At 46.4% G+C, this 15,621-nt stretch overlaps 1 protein-coding gene across 2 annotated transcripts in view; it reads right to left on the bottom strand.

Annotated features, from left to right (window-relative positions):
- LAMA4 (laminin subunit alpha 4) overlaps positions 1 to 15,621 on the bottom strand; it is a 166,888-nt gene that overhangs the window by 115,574 nt on the left and 35,693 nt on the right. For both annotated transcript variants that reach the window (XM_075554655.1, XM_075554656.1), the window contains exon 3: positions 5,627 to 5,728. In XM_075554655.1, the coding sequence (XP_075410770.1) occupies positions 5,627 to 5,728 (102 nt within the window). The remainder of the gene's footprint in view (positions 1 to 5,626; positions 5,729 to 15,621) is intronic.

The following is a 15,621-nucleotide window of genomic DNA, read 5'->3' as shown; positions in this document are numbered from 1 at the left end:
GGGAGGAGATGTGTCAATCAGGGTGCAGTGTAAGCAACGATGAAACATACAACTTTCATCTAGTTCCTAAATGCTTCCTCCCCGCCCACTATCATGATCCCAATTCTACCTTACAAGTGTGGCTAGACCAGAGGATGTACACTGGTACAGATAGGAACTGGAAACACAGGGAATCCAGGGCGGACGATCCCTTCAGGACCAGTGGTGTGAGTGGTGATACTGGGAGGGTAGAGGGTGAGTGGGTTGGAAAGGGGGAACCCATTACAAGGATCTACATGTGACCTCCTCCCTGGGGGACAGAAAACAGAAAAATGGGTGAAGGGAGATGTCAGACAGTGCAAGATATGACAAAATAATAATCTACAAATTATCTAGGGTTCATGAGGGAGGGGGAGGGGGGAGCGGGGAGGGAGGTTAAAAAATGAGGACCTGATACCAAGAGCTTACGTGGAGAGCAAATGTTTTGAGACTGATGAGGGCAATGAATGTACAAATGTGCTTTATGCAATTGATGTATGTATGGATTGTGATGAGTTGTAGGAGGCCCTAGTAAAATGCTTAAAAAAAAACCCAAATAGGATTTTAATCAGATTCCGAGACAATAAAAATACGTCAATATTAATATATTGATGTATTTCTTTCTCCCCTGGGCTTAGTATTGGACATTTCTATCAGTGGTTATAGAGCATTTGGACCAGATATACTTAGGTGAAAAGAAGACGATAAGATCCATTCCTACTTCCACCAGCCAGAAGGAAATACTTTGAGGGGTTCCCTTCTGGATCTCAATTACATTTTGCAACTCTTCCAATGGTTTTACACGTGAATATTTTGTTTCACATTTAGATTTGTTTCCCCCTGCAACAATTCTGGCACAGACGCTTAAGCCTCTTTCATCTTTCGGTGGACTGTCATTGGGCACATGTGGAATCTGCATGTGCTTCTAAAGCTCCACCAGCTCTCGAACCTGGTGCTTCCTGACATCGGCAAGGCCCATAAACCTTTCCTGGGAGGCATTCCCTCCCTGCACACACTTGACCGGCCCACTCCTGCCATCAAGTCATTTCCGACTCATAGCCGCCGATAGGTCAGGTAGAACTGCCCCTGTGCCTCTACAGGAGTAGAAAGCCTCATCTTTCTCCCAAGACGCGGCTGGTATTTTTGAACTGCTGACCTTGATGAAGTTAGTAGCCCAACACACACCTCCTAGGCCACCAGGGCTTCTGGTGTCACACTTGTTAGGCCACTAAAAGTTAGACCAGCAGTTCAAAATCACCAGTCACTCCGAGAGAGAAAGAGGGGGCATTTACTTCCGTAGAGAGTCAGCGTCTGGGAAACCCCCAAGGGAAGTTCTTCTTTGCCCGATCTGGTGGTGTGTGTGTGTTTGTGTGTGTGTGTGTGTGTGTGTGTGTGTGTGTGAGTCAGAATTGACTTGGCAGCGGTGAGTTTGAGGTTTTAAAAATATGTTAAGTAGATAAATGAAATCAATGAAAGCATAAACCGTTTAATGCAAAGGCACCCGAGGAAAGGCGCTCTCGGCCGGCGGTGAACCGCGGCTCAGGTCCAAGGCGCTCTAATGCTGGCCTCTGGGCTCTTCACTTCCTTCTTCTTTTACAAACTTAAAAATTACAACTCATTTTATTGAAGCTCTTTCTTTTTAATGACTAAGCACCAATTCTTTAAATCATAGCTGGCCTTTCTCATAGCCATTCTTGGTTCTTTGTCCATAGTCCAAGATTCTGGAAAAAATCTGGATGATCTATGGCTAGATATTCCAGCCACCAGCCCCTTCTTTGCCTCTTTCTGGAACCTTCTTGGAGAGATCACCATGTTTACTAGGTTGCCTGGAGTTTGGGACCCTGACTAACTGACTCGGTTGAGAGCATCATTGCTCGCTGTGTTCCCCATACATGTGAAAGTTCATCAGTGAAGAGTTTACAATTTAGTTACCCTTTTTTGGTTAATTTGTAGGGGCACCGATTCTCCTGGGGAAACATCACTAGGCTTGTCTGATATCTAAAAGTTAATATAACTTTGTCAGCTCTATATTTTGTTCCTGAAGGGCTTGTTCTTCTTAGGTCCTGTACTTCCTTTACAATCCTTGCTATATTTGAGCCCATTGTTCCCTCGGAATGGCCCACTTCCTTAAAAATAAGTGCTCATATTCCTCCTTATAAATTTTTTATAGTCTGTCCTAGGCAATAAAATGTGTTTGAAAACTAAAGATAAACCAATAAAGCAATTAATAAATAAAACAAACAAAGCCTGTAAAGTGTAAGCTCAAATAGAAATTAGATATTGCAATCAAGGAAGAATTAGAAGTCAATGGGGAGGTCAAGATAGATCTAACAGCCTTAAAAGCCTTCAAAATAAAAGCACAATTAAACAGAATGTACTTTGGGTTGCTTACAAAGCTGAGAGAAACGTGCTACCAAACCCCTGTCACTGAGGGGATCAACTCGGAGAGACCTTACATGACAGAGTGGTATGGCACGCAGGTTTCAAAGCTGTACATCTTTAAGGAAGCAGACTGCCTCATCTTTCTCTCATGCAACATCAGATGATCCAAAAAACAAGGCCAGCAGAGGCTTCCTTGTGCTTACTTACTAGGCTGTAGTAGACAATGGCACATCTTTTCACCATGTCAAAGATTCTGCTTTTAGGGATGGCTGGCATCTGTCTCTGGTTCACCCCAGCACCACATCCTACAGAATCAAAGCCTCTTTTCCAATTGACTATCCCTGGCAGGGACAGAGCACCCAGTAAACAAGGGAATCCTGGCTTACTTACTACTCGGTAGTGAACAGTCTCACAATCTTCACCACGTGATGTGAAACTATTCACTACAGCTTAGTCACTAGACAGATGTAGTGAAAACATGTGGACCAGCTTATGGTTGTTCGGTGGCCTTGAGTCCGTTCCAACCCATAGAGAGCCTACGGGAACAAAGAGGAAGGGACAGTAGTTGGAAAACAGTGATAGAAACAAAGCTGGAGATCAGGTGGTAGAATTTGGCAAGACCAACTTGCTCACTACTAATTCATAAATCAGCACAAGTAAGTTGTGCTTACCTTCCTGGTGGGTAATCCACCCTGCTTCCACAAAGCGACAGGTGGGTTTGAACCTTCAACCTTTCAGACAGTAGCCAAGTGCTAACCTACTGCACCACCAGCATTTATCGGGAAAAGCATTGGGCACAGAAGTGGTAACAACTGAGTGAGACCTGGCGCCCACAGGAAAGTATGAGGAAGCCTTCATGGGGCACCTGCTACTTCTTTGCTGAGGCCTCCTGCTAGCTAAGAAACAGGTGAGGTGACTTAGGGAGCTGGGAAATGATTCTCTTTGGTCCGAGGAGGGAAAAGTAATGCCAAAGGACCCAGAATAAACTGAGTCTGATTCCAGTGTGACATCATAAACTTAATCTAGTTGTCAGCTCAGTGACAAAACATTCTTTCTATACTTGCCAGGCCTTCCTGTCTTGCCCCCTTGCCCCCCCCATTTCATAAAATAAAAGTTATATACATGTACACATCTTGAAATTCATTGAGAAGAGTGTAGTTGTGGTTGTGCTGGACCCCTAACTGTAAGACATGAAGTCTAAGTCACCAGCTATTCTGATGGCGAAAGACGAGGCTTTCCACTCCTGTAACGAGTTCTAGGCTTAGAAACGCACAGGGGCAGCTCTACCTGTCCTTTCGGGTTCCAATGAGTCAGAAATGACTCGATGGCGGTGTGCTTGGTTTTTATGGAGCATTTTATATAGCTCTGGGGAATAGGATTGTTTTCCACTTTGGATGTGATACACAATGGATCTCTATTCAGTTTTTATTATTATATTTACATGGAATATACATAATTTTCATCAGAAAAACAAGGAGGTATATCCCTCTGGCTAGGGTGGAATGGTCATCACCTCCAATATGAGCAGGCTATTTCTTTCTGCTCCAATTTTCTACTGCTAGACAAAATAACTGCAGACAGATGGCAACTTCTCTGCATTACTCCCACCTTAACACGCCCTCATACATTGATTAGAACGATGCACACCCCAGGAACTGTAAATGGAATTATGTGCATGTCCCTCACAGGAGCTCCCGTCTAGGTGAAAGACCAAGCCATCACAGCTCCCATTCCAGTGGCGTCATTGTTAAGGAGAGGGGCCTGGTCACTGCTCTCCATAGGCATGGGCAGGAAGGATTTTCTTTGCTTTCAGTTCAGTCTCCCATCTTCCCAGCGGTTAATGAATGGGCTTGCCAGTCCTTAGCCTCTCCTGTGTTAGTGAAAACTGATAACAAAGAACCTTTCATTTGTTGGATTATCAGAGATGTACCTTATTAGTTCCAGGGTATCCATGGATATATATATATATATATATATATATATATATATATATATATATATATATATATATTTAAATGTCGCTGGGATTAAAATAAAAGGACACCGGAGATGGAAGCACTCGGAAGGGGTAGACTTTGGCAGCTGCATTTGCCTACACCACGGCAGAGGACATCCTGGATGCCATGGTTATTTAAGAAGATGGGGGAGGGGACCGTAGACATAGCAGGACTAAACAAAAACCTACCAAAAGATAGCAACCTTTGGTGTTTTACCACTTAATTCTTTTTGTCCCTAGAAAAATGCCAACTTGTGGCTTCCAAATAAATGAAAAAGATCTAATTTACCCCCTAATATAACGAGTGAGTGAAGCAAGGCCACTGCTGGTCACAATGGTCTGCTCCATAGGGACAATTATGCTAATCTGGAGGTAAGTAGATGTTCTTAACGAAGTATTCCTGTGGTTGATGCAAAAATCCTCTTGCAGTTTTGGAAAGCCTCTGTGTCTGATAGGAACTTGTATCAAAATAGCTTGTCGAAACAAAATTCAACATGATCTCAGGGCTGGCGTCTAAAAAATGCCTTCTATGCGTCTACTACAGCCACTTCTGGGAAACAGCTCAACACCGATTTTCACAAAATTATAGTCGTTTCAGGGAGCATGGGATCTGGGAAGCAAGCATCCTTGTGATAGTCTATCATGCTTCCCTGGAGAACGGTATATGCGAGAATTCATTTTAGTTAGGAGGGAAGAAAACCCTCTTTAGAATGAGAATACAGAAATACAAAGACTGCAAGGTCAAAGCTTTTATTTTCATTTAGCGATTCGGTTCAAAAACTTAAAGGTGCTTTTTTCTCTCTCACTAATTTTGATCAATAGACCTGATCATCTTAAATCCTAAAACAAGCTCTGAGGCAACCGTTTGATTCTCCAGGTTTCTGTGGAGTGAAGCCAAACAGATGGCCAAGCGGACTCCCAACCGTGGATGGGTGATTTCCTTCCCTGCGTATCGTGTCTAGCTCCTGTCGCCACTGGCTAAGGCAGGAAAGTCGCTGGTGAGGATGGGGAGGCAGTTACCTCGCAGAGGAGCACAGTCCCACGTCGCCTTGCCCCCACCCCCTGAGCGTCCGAAGAAGTCGTTTAAAAGGATGTGCTTTACGGGAAAAGGGTAAGGGTAAGACTGCTTGTTCCTTGGGAGCACGAACTGCTCTGGGAAGAAGCTTTGATCCCCGCTCAGGTGCGCAGACCAGAGAGCCAGGGGAGCCATGGCAGGGGTCCCTCACTTACCACACAGGCTCCAGAGCCGTCCAAGCACGTGTTCGAATTCTGATTACAGTCACAGGGTGCGCAGTCTCCCGACCAGGTGCGAAAAAAGCCAGCTCCACAGCTCTGAAACAGGCACACGGACATTTGTAGTTACTGAAGGGTAAGTGTTTCCTGCGTGATTCAAGAGAAGATGGTTGAACTAGGCATTTCCTTATACTACAGGGATGGGTGGCGTGTATCTTCTTCGTAATGGATCATTGTTCTGTTCTGCTGGCAGTGAATGAATGACAACCCTTTTCGTTAAAAGTAGGAACACCCTTAACCCAGTCCCAACATTATAAGAAAAATAAAACTGTTAGATCTCTCAGGGGGGCAGATATACCTCGGTCCTTGGCTCTGCGTGAGAAAGAATTCGCGCCGAAGCCTGGTGTGTGATCCACGTGAGCTTTATGAGTGTTAGACGACGTTTCAGGGTTACACGGCACCCGCAGGCCTCCTCCCCAACATGCAGGCTGCTTGCAACTGCTCACAAAGTCACAAGGTCAACTCCGGGCTCCTGCCTTTTCAATTATTCTGTGGGGAGGCGTGGTGGACGATCCCATCGGCTGAATTGAATGCATCTGGCCTAGGTGGACCAATCCAGGTTCAGCGTCTACCCATGCACACCTGGCGGGAAACCGGAACCTCTGAGCACGTGCAGTGTGACACTCCTTTGTTTCTGCAGCTGGGATCCCTGGGCATGTGTAATGGACGCCCAGCGCCTATGCTAGACGCCTGACAAAACTTTCCAGGCAATGGTAAGGGAGGGGCCCATTTTTCTTTCTGTAGTGACTTGTGCGTTGGGAAGAGGCTGGAAGTGTTGCCACAAGGATGTACATCAACCAGCAGGGCGACCCATGGTAGAGAGGATTCAGTGGAGCGTCCAGCCTGAGAGAGGCTGGAAAGAAAGGCCCTACCAAGCAACTTCTGAAAGGGAGCCACTGGACGCCTTTTGGATCATGACAGAACCTTGTCTGGCTTGCTTGTGTCGGACCTAACTGGGGAGGCATCCATCAGTCGGGTCACGTATGATGACGTCGAGGGTAGCAGAGGGAGGGTGGGGAGACCTTTGGCGAGCTGGGTTGGCACAGTAGCGGAAGCTATGGCTTCCGATCGTGAGGATGACGCAGGACTAGACCCTATTTGCTTTGTTGACTATAAGGCTGCCATGAGCCAGTCAACTGGACGGCAACGAACAACCACAAAACCAAGGAGAGGAAACCTTTCTAAGGACTTCTTCCAAGACAAAGCAAAACCCAAACCTGACTACTCATCAGGGTGAGAAGTTGTAATCTTCGCCCTCAAAAGAGAAACTTAAAATTTCAGAAACGATTGGCTGCGGCATAACCACTCAGAGCCCTATCTTTCTTAAACATAGGTCGGTACACAATTCTATTTCTGCAGATCCCCACCGTTGAAAGGCCGGCGGGGTGGGGTGGGGGGGCATGGGAAGTGTTCAGGAAGTTAATGCGCTCTTGCACTTGTCAGGCCTCACAGCCAGCGCTGTTCAGGTGTTCTTCCGTCTCTCCTCGCAGCGCTGTGAGCAGCACAGTATTTTCCTTCCTCTTGTCGATGAAGAGATGAAAAGCAGAGCTGGCCTGGCTGGGAGGGATCCTAACCGCCCTCAACGCCTGCACCAACATGGACTCGTTGCCCGCCCAAATGCCACCTGTGCTCACTGAGAAACACTGGGATTGTTTCTGGTTTGTCTGATTGCACTACTGTGTTTGCTTTTTGCGTTTGGCTCCGTGTTTCAAAGGTGCAGGGCAGAAACAGCACAATGTGCCTGGTAGCCCTGCCGGGCTTGTCAAATAGGCTTTGTCTAAGAAATTCCAGACAGATAAGAATCTGTTTTGTTTCCACAGACTTCTACAGTTCACCCTCACCCCCACCGCCACCGCCAGTGATTCGCAGTGTCCTGGATACCAGGAAATGTTTCATTCTCTCTGGCCCAAGGCCCTGTGACTGCTAGCACACCCACTTCCTCTCGCTTTCCTTCTAAGTAAAGAAAGAGCCCCTGTACACCATTCAGTCTAAAAATACCACCAGAACACGAAAATGTAATATCAATTTGGAGGAAGATTAATCTAGCACAGTAACGATGTCTCAGGAGGAAACCACAGAGAGGCTGCATCTTTAGGAGAGGGCTTTGATTTATAATCTATCACGGGGCGTTTGTGCTCAGCAGGCAGTTTCGTCTTAGGTTACACGGGGAACACAGGAGAGGGAAGGGTACTAAAGATTTAGTGTGAAGCATGGTTGTTCGGCCACTCACCCCAGGTCCACAGCAACGCGTGCGTTTGTGGTGATGTGGCACACCGATTGTGTCAGAGATATGTTCCACAGACCATGTACCCTCTCCTCAGCGAGTGACCTTGGTAGGCTCCGAGGTCTAGGTTGCTGTGTCGAGTTGGCCTTACTCCAGCAAGGGAACATGGAGGTAGCCTTGGATCCCAGACCCAGGGAACTGCTGGCCTTCCGCATGGCTGCGTTCCACACCCCGTGGCCTGGCGCTGGAGTGGACCTGGGGTCTGGTGGCTGGACTAGAGGCAAACACGGCAGCTTTGGGTCTGCAGCAACCAGTAGGGTCAAGATGGGTGGGGGGGGTCATTTCCTCCTCAGCCCCAGGAGCCCGCTGTCACCCCATACACAGACCAGGGCAAATCCAAGGGACAGGAGGGATGTTGCTGCTGGTCCAAGAAGGCACTGAGCTCCAGGCTGAGAGCCTAGAGACTGAGAGCTGCTTGGAAGAAGAAATGAAGAGCTAGGGCCAAGGAGAGAGGGGCAGCTAGCCTCTGCTGTTGTCCCCAGGCTCTGAAACACCCCCAGAGCCCTTTTACTGTAGGGTTGGTCCACCCCGGCCCCCCCCGTCCCCCTCCCCCGGGCACTTGAGTCAGGGAGGAGCAATAGTAACCTCTTTTGTCCCCCTGCCTTCTCCTGGGCTGCACTGGCTTGGCTCTCATGGGCTCCCTCCAAGTTTACCTCAGTTGCCTCTTTGACAGGCTGAGCCACAGAGGTAGCTCTGGTGGTGGCGGTGAGATGGGCAAGAAAGGGGCCGAAGCACTTGTAACCACAGGGAGGAGCCTGGGAGGCTGGGCTGCTCTCTTCAGCTAGAAGTTAAACTCGAGGGCTAAACCCAGGTTAATGTGCCTGCTTGTAGGTTTTCTACTCCGGTTGTAAATAAGAAATGCCAGCTAAGGAGATGGTCGTTAAAAGGGGGAGTAGGTATAGGAAGGGGGGTTCGGGTGGCGCAGTGATCATGCATGGGACCACTAAGCGCAAGGTCACCAGTGGGGAAGGACCAGCTGCTTCACAGGAGAAAAGATGAGATTTTCTACACCCATACAGTCTCGGAAACCAGCGGAGCCATTTCTACCCGGTTCTCGAGGGTCGCCAAGGGTTGGGATTCACTTGATAGCAGTGAGATTTTTTTTTTTTTCTGGGAGCAGCATCTATTTAGGACCTTCTTCAGTTTTTGCCACCTTGAGAGCCTCTAAGTGGTTTATGAGAGTAAGAACCGGCCACATTCAAGGAATGGAAGGGACCTCTGGAGCCCTGGCGGCATGTGGCTGAACTTTGAGCTGCTAGCCGTGAGGTCAGCGGTTTGAAACCAGCAGCTTCTCTCAGGGAGACAGACAGGGCTTTCTCCCCTGAAAACTCTCGACAACTCACACAGGCGGTTGTCGCCGGCCCTACAGGGCCGCTGTGAGGCAGCACAGACTTGGGACTCGGAATCCTCCCAGGCTCTCAAGATGCCCCGTCCCTTTTTCTGCTCTCCCTTCCCTCCAAGGAGTTTTTTCCCTGCCTCAATACAATCTTTCGCAACTTCACATTCCTGACTAAATTCTACCTCTGTTCCGCGCCTCCGTTCAACCTCTCATCTGTGAGTTTGACTTTTGGAAAAACTTCTGAGGTGCCGATTCTAAAGGTAGAGCCAAAGGCTCTGTCTTTCTTAAAAAGAACTCGTTTATTGTAGAAATTCTGGATGTTCAGAAAGCATCCTGAAAGACCCGCAGGTAGAAACACCCTCTGAACACTGCAAGGTGGAGACCGGTGTGAAGGGTCGCTTCCAATCACGTCTCTCGGGGTCTGCTTTTAGCAATGACCTTGGCTCAGCAGAGCGTTTGGACTTGGATGGAACACCGAAGACATTCGTACTGAAGGAAACCAACGACTCGGACAAACACCCCACAGTGCTGTCACCACCCTCCCCGCTACGACTGGGTCAAATCTGCCTCAAGCCAGTTCTCGAATCACGGAGACTGGCTTGCACGCAGGATGAAATCTGCCCACGCTACCACGTGTAGGTGGAGACCCTTGACTCTGAGAGCCTGTCATTATCTTTCCCAGTCCCTGGGCGAAGGTCATGGCCTTGGATAAAGGATAGGTTGGCTGCAACCTTCTGGTGGGAGGTCAGAAGATAGAGGGGAGGCTTGTGTGAAGCAGGCAGCTGGCGCCCTGTCAAGAGGGGAGGGCAAGTGGGTGTAGAAATCGGGCCACATCCTTGCTTGCTAACCTTTGTCCACCAGAAAGAATCCTAGTTTCCAATTCATCTAGCCAGAGGGGACGTGCTGTTTTAAAATTCACATAAAGGTGACACAGACGTTCGGGGAGGTCTTGCATATGGGGGCCTTCTGGTACCACGCGGAGCGCACATGCAATTGACACTGTGGTCCTTGTGTGGAAGACATCTAGAGCAGCAGTTCTCAACCTGTGGGTCGTGACCCCTTTCAGGGTCGAATGACCCTTTCAGGGGTCGTCTGATTCACAAGAGTAGTAAAACTATAGTGATGAAGCAACAACGAAAATAATTGTATGGTTGGGGGGTCACAACCACATGAGGAACTGTATGAAAGGGTGGCGGCCTTAGGAAGGTTGAGAGCTGCTGGTTTAGAGGATTCTCCCTGGAATGGGGCTGCTGAGAATTTCAAGGGAAGAGTTATTTAAGCCTATTGTTTTTATTTAAAAATATGTTTTAATGGCTTCAGAGAATCCTGTTATTTGTTTTGTTTTCAAACTTGATTTTGAAAATTTACAGGGACTGGCCAAATCTACAAGTTGAACTTTGTTATAATATTAAAAGGCAGATGTTCTGAAGAATGAAATAAGAGCTATTTTTTTGTTTCATTCCTGGTTATCAAGCTCTCCTTTAGTAGCTAAGACCTGTGTTAGTTAACCATCAGATATGAATATATTTAACCAAAACTTTCTTATCGGATATATAGGTTAGTTCTAAATTTTTGCTGTCCAATGCTGGCTAAAAATAAAGAAAATAATATATTATTTCCTCCTTTAAACACCAGGGGAAAAGTCTAAAAAATACACAAAGCTTAAAATATATAAAGTTATTGGAATATGAAAACCATTGAATGGGAAAACTTACTTTTCAAAACACTTTATTTTACCCAAATTATCATTTTGACCAATTACTCTCTACTAAATCATGCGCAATCCTTTTATTATCAATTTTTGTTATCTTTTATTATAGCTTGCCTTCTGCTTTAACAATCAATAACATTTACTTCTGCATTTGAAGAATAAAAGTGAACGTTCCTATTTGCTGATTTTGTTATGTCTAGGGTGAGGTCTGGCTTTGAGGAAAAGAATCAGTGTGTGCTCAACTGACTCATAATACATGTATAAATATTAGAATTAGATGAACTCTTAGGAGGAAATTAATGTGTTTATAGATGTGCTACTCATTCTGAGAAAGAACTTGTACCCCCAAGAGATCGGATCCTAATCTCGAACTCCCACAAACTCTAATGAGTCCATTGCCACGAACTTCCATTGTGGGGAGCAGACTGAGGAGCAGCACTGGCTACGCTCACAGGGTCTGATGTATCCAGGGAGCCTCCTGAGTACAAGTCAGTTCAACCCCCAAAGTGTCTTCAAGGCCAATTTGTATGTTAGTTGGAACATTTAGGTATGGTTTGTTACCCAATGTCAGTCAGATGTATATTTGTACATAGAAAAGTATATGGAGTATATAAGTACTTTCTATGCATAAAACACTGAAGAAACACTTCCTGATATAATAAACATTGTTAGCTTAATAATACAGTAATAATACTACTACTTTGAATCATTTCACAAAATAGGGCCTGTTCACTATGACAAACCATTTGTATGTACTTCAGATTTTAAATATAATAAGTATTACAGGGGCTTATTTGTAACTATGAGTTTTCTGTACATTGAACATTTGTAACCTTGGTACTGCTTATAATTACAATAGATGTTTGTGTTGTTTCTTCAACCAGATTTATGAATCTGCTTGCTTTCTAAACTAGCCTTCCAGTGCTTTGATTGATCAACTTTTGCTAATCTACCGTGTGTCTTACTGTAGAACGCATTCAACTCAGAAACAAAACCAACACAAACCAAACCTCTGAGCTTATTCATGTGTCTGGAGTCATCAGGACTTTCCCAGTTAGTATTTCTAAAGTTTAGTAGCCCATATTGCATGCTGCTGGGAATGTTGAACTTTTTTTTAAGACAATTTGTTTTCCTCCTATTTCTAGGATTTCATGATTTTAATTCTAGTTTTAGATTTAGTGAGTTCATTTATTGATGTGGGGTGAAAGATTACGATTAGCACCTGAAGCTTTGTGCCTTGACTCAGAGCCTCCGCATGCTGGCTCCCAAGTGCCTGAGACCTGAGCAGATTTAAGAGTCAGTTCTCAGATTTCAGGGTCTTCTCAGAGGGAGCAGCGATTCCATTTAATATACTCAGAAGCATTCAGTTAGCCTTTTTAGGAGGCTGAGTTTTTAGGAGCCTCCCTTAGGAGGCTGACATCTGGGAACATCTGAATTTATTACATGGGCCATTTCCCCTCCCGTGTCTCTACAATGAAGAGGCACAGTATCGGAAAAGCATTTCCAAAGGCTAAAACTATTGGCCACTTTGGGCTCTGTAGTTTTTTCATGGCGGCCTTAACATGTCCCGCCCTTTCATACTTAAACTTATAATCAAAGTAAGTTCCCAAGGAAGTCAGATACAGTATACAATGTGCCACAGAAGGGGAGACGTTAGTTTCTTGATGGGCTTTTCTCGAACCCAGCGAGGACTATCCTTGGGACTCTGGGCTTCTGTTTGCATCATTGAAATTCCCCACATTTCAACTGGAAAACTTAAGTTTTAGATTTCGACAGGGATTTCACCATCGCTTGATTAGGAAAGCGGTTTCCACATTCCTGCGGGGTCCATCCCGGTCAGAGGCATGTCTTCTTGTGATTGGCATAAGGAAGCTGGGACCCCAGCTCAGCAAAGCTCGGGGTGCTGCTCTCTCCTCGTTGGCTCAGAGCCACCCTGGCGCTTTCTGCTCAGGACTCTCTGCCAGGCCTCTGTCCGCTTGCACAACACCCCTGCTGTCCGCGACACAGAGAGAGTTGCTCAAGTCTGAAGAAATCCTGAGGAGCACAGAATGATCCTGACACTGAAGCCAAGGCCTTTAATTTTGGGGAGAAAGAAGAGAGATTTATGATGGTGTCTATGTAGCGCAGATGTGGCTATTTAGCCGTCTTTAAGGACCCCATGAGCATTTTCACATGTGTGGAAGCTGATGCACCACTCAAACAGCTCTCCCCAGATGTTGGAGTCTTGGACCATAGAGACCAGTAGACTTGGGGAGTGTTGAAACTGGCATCACTAGGATCGGTGTCACTTGGTGAGGTTTAGGTGTCACTACCTCCCCACAGGCTCTTCCTGTTACTCGACCACACATTGTCCTCAGTAATGTTTACTCTTCATTTTAATGAAAGAATCGTATATGTCCAATATAACTGTACATTTCTGAATGTAGGACACATCCCTTACATTACATGAACACACAGGTGATGTGCCGGATCCATTAGATATGATGTTTCTAGTTGTGCCCTTGTAACTCTCAACAAAGGATTGGAGGGGGATATGCAAATAAGTGCTTGGGGCCCACGGGGGGGGCGGGGATTAGATAGCTTTCAAATAATGCAAATAAGGTTCATGGCACCCTTATCGGGATGGGACCATGCAAGTCAGGCATCTAGAACCCAATGAGGGATGTGGTCGGTCTTGCCATAATGCTAGGTTTGAGACAGAGTCAGTCTCAGAGCAGAGGGGGTGAACTCACTACCACCCATAAAAGTTATCTGGGAGCAGGACAGGCATTCTTTGGACACAGGATCCCTGATACACGCACACGCACCTACACACACACACACACACACACACACACACACACACAAAGCAGCAACGGCAACATTGGAGATGAGATGGTGGAAGTAGCAGCAAGGAAATGGCAGCAGGAGAACCAGGAAATGACCTAGTGAGTTTTTCAGCCCACGGAGCAAAGAAGCAGAGAGCCTTCAGAAAGGAACTTCCTGGTGGGGTTGGGTGCTCCCAGGTACTTGGCTAGATTTGCTGTCCCCCAGAGCTAGAGCTGAGCAACTTCAGGCCGAGGCTTACTGGCAGAGTGAGGTGGAGCAAGGCAGAGGATTGGCTGAGGGGCTGAGGGTCCGAGAGAGCCCTGCATTGGAATTGTCTTGCTGGAAAAACTGCTGAGAAGTTGTCCTGGTAGAAGAACCATATCCTGAGTGTTCCTCAGCTTGACCTGTAACCTACTATTTCTCCAATAAACCTCTTCACTTCTAGTATGGTCTGTGAGTTCTGTGTATTCCTTGCAATGAATTACTGAATGCAATAGAAAGGTGGGGAGGGACAGTTCGTGTCAGAATTGCTAAAATGGTTGGAAAGCGGAGGTATGTCCACATCCATCATCAGCCTTGGGCTGTTGATCTCGACTAGGCCCCCCAGTTTGTAAAATTTTTCTGTAGTGAATCACCACATTTTTCATTACAGTATTAGTAACTGAGTGGAAAGCTTTTCTTCCCTCTCTGCCCTGTCCCCCTTAATTATCATTACTCATTCTCAAAAAGTGACGGATGCAGGTTCAGAAATACTGTTTAACTCAAGCTGGTGGCTAGCACCCAGAAATATGTCTCCACATAACATCTGCTCACCAGTACTCCTTTCCACAATATTGTAGCTACACACAGAAGAGCAGGCAGGGCTTACCAAACATGTTTTTGTTGGGCTATGTTTATAGATGGTCATCCTGGTATCACCCCTTCTGCCTGGGTCACCGGTGTGGTCTGCACGCCCGCAAACCCGAGCGATGCCACGCTCGCTCATACGCAGCGCTCTTCTGCTGTCTACTGGAGAGGATCACATAGTCCTACAGCCACACAGACTTTACTTTTGAAGTGTTGGGTTTGGGGATGATTATGCTCATTCATTCGGATGACATTTTCTTTAATTTTCTCCTGAAAAGGTGTGATCAGGTAATTTTAAAATTAATAAATCTTTTTATCGGGGCTCATACAACTCTTATCACAATCCATCCATACATCGTCCATACATCAATCCCTTATACATCCGTTGCCCTTGTCATTCTCAAAATTTGCCTTCCACTCGGTTTCCTTTTTTCCCCTCCCCCTCCCTCCCTGATCCCCCCCTTCCCCCTGCACCCTTAATAGTTTATAAATAATTATTTTATCTTACACTGCCCGGCGTCTCCCCTCACCCACCTTCCCGTTGCCCATCTCCCAGATAATTTTTAAGTTGCTCATGTTGGGTAGGGATTGCCACTCTCACAACAACACGAGGCTTCAGCGGTGCCTGCCTTCCTTCAGCTTCTCTTGAACTAACTCTGCTAACATCTGGCTCTCGCTCGCTCCGGGTCCCCTCACAGCTCCTCATGGCACAGGCTTGTTCTCCTCACTCCTCGCCTTCCAAGCTCTGCTTACACAACAGAGCCTGTGCCAGAGTTTTTTTAAAAATATATATTTGAAAACTGACTCAGTTTTATTTAATTTATTGGGCCAGATGCCGTGGACACATTTCCAAGAAAGGAAGAGTTGCGAACTGCACGGTCTAGGTAGCAAAACAAACAAGGGGACATGGCTCCAGTGCCGGGCATGTAGGAGACTCTGACATG

The sequence above is a fragment of the Tenrec ecaudatus genome, chromosome 7 (genome assembly GCF_050624435.1).
Source record: "Tenrec ecaudatus isolate mTenEca1 chromosome 7, mTenEca1.hap1, whole genome shotgun sequence".
In the NCBI taxonomy this organism is placed as follows: Eukaryota; Metazoa; Chordata; class Mammalia; order Afrosoricida; family Tenrecidae; genus Tenrec; species Tenrec ecaudatus.
Note: the sequence above shows the minus strand (reverse complement) of the source record. Positions and strands in the feature narration are given on the sequence as shown.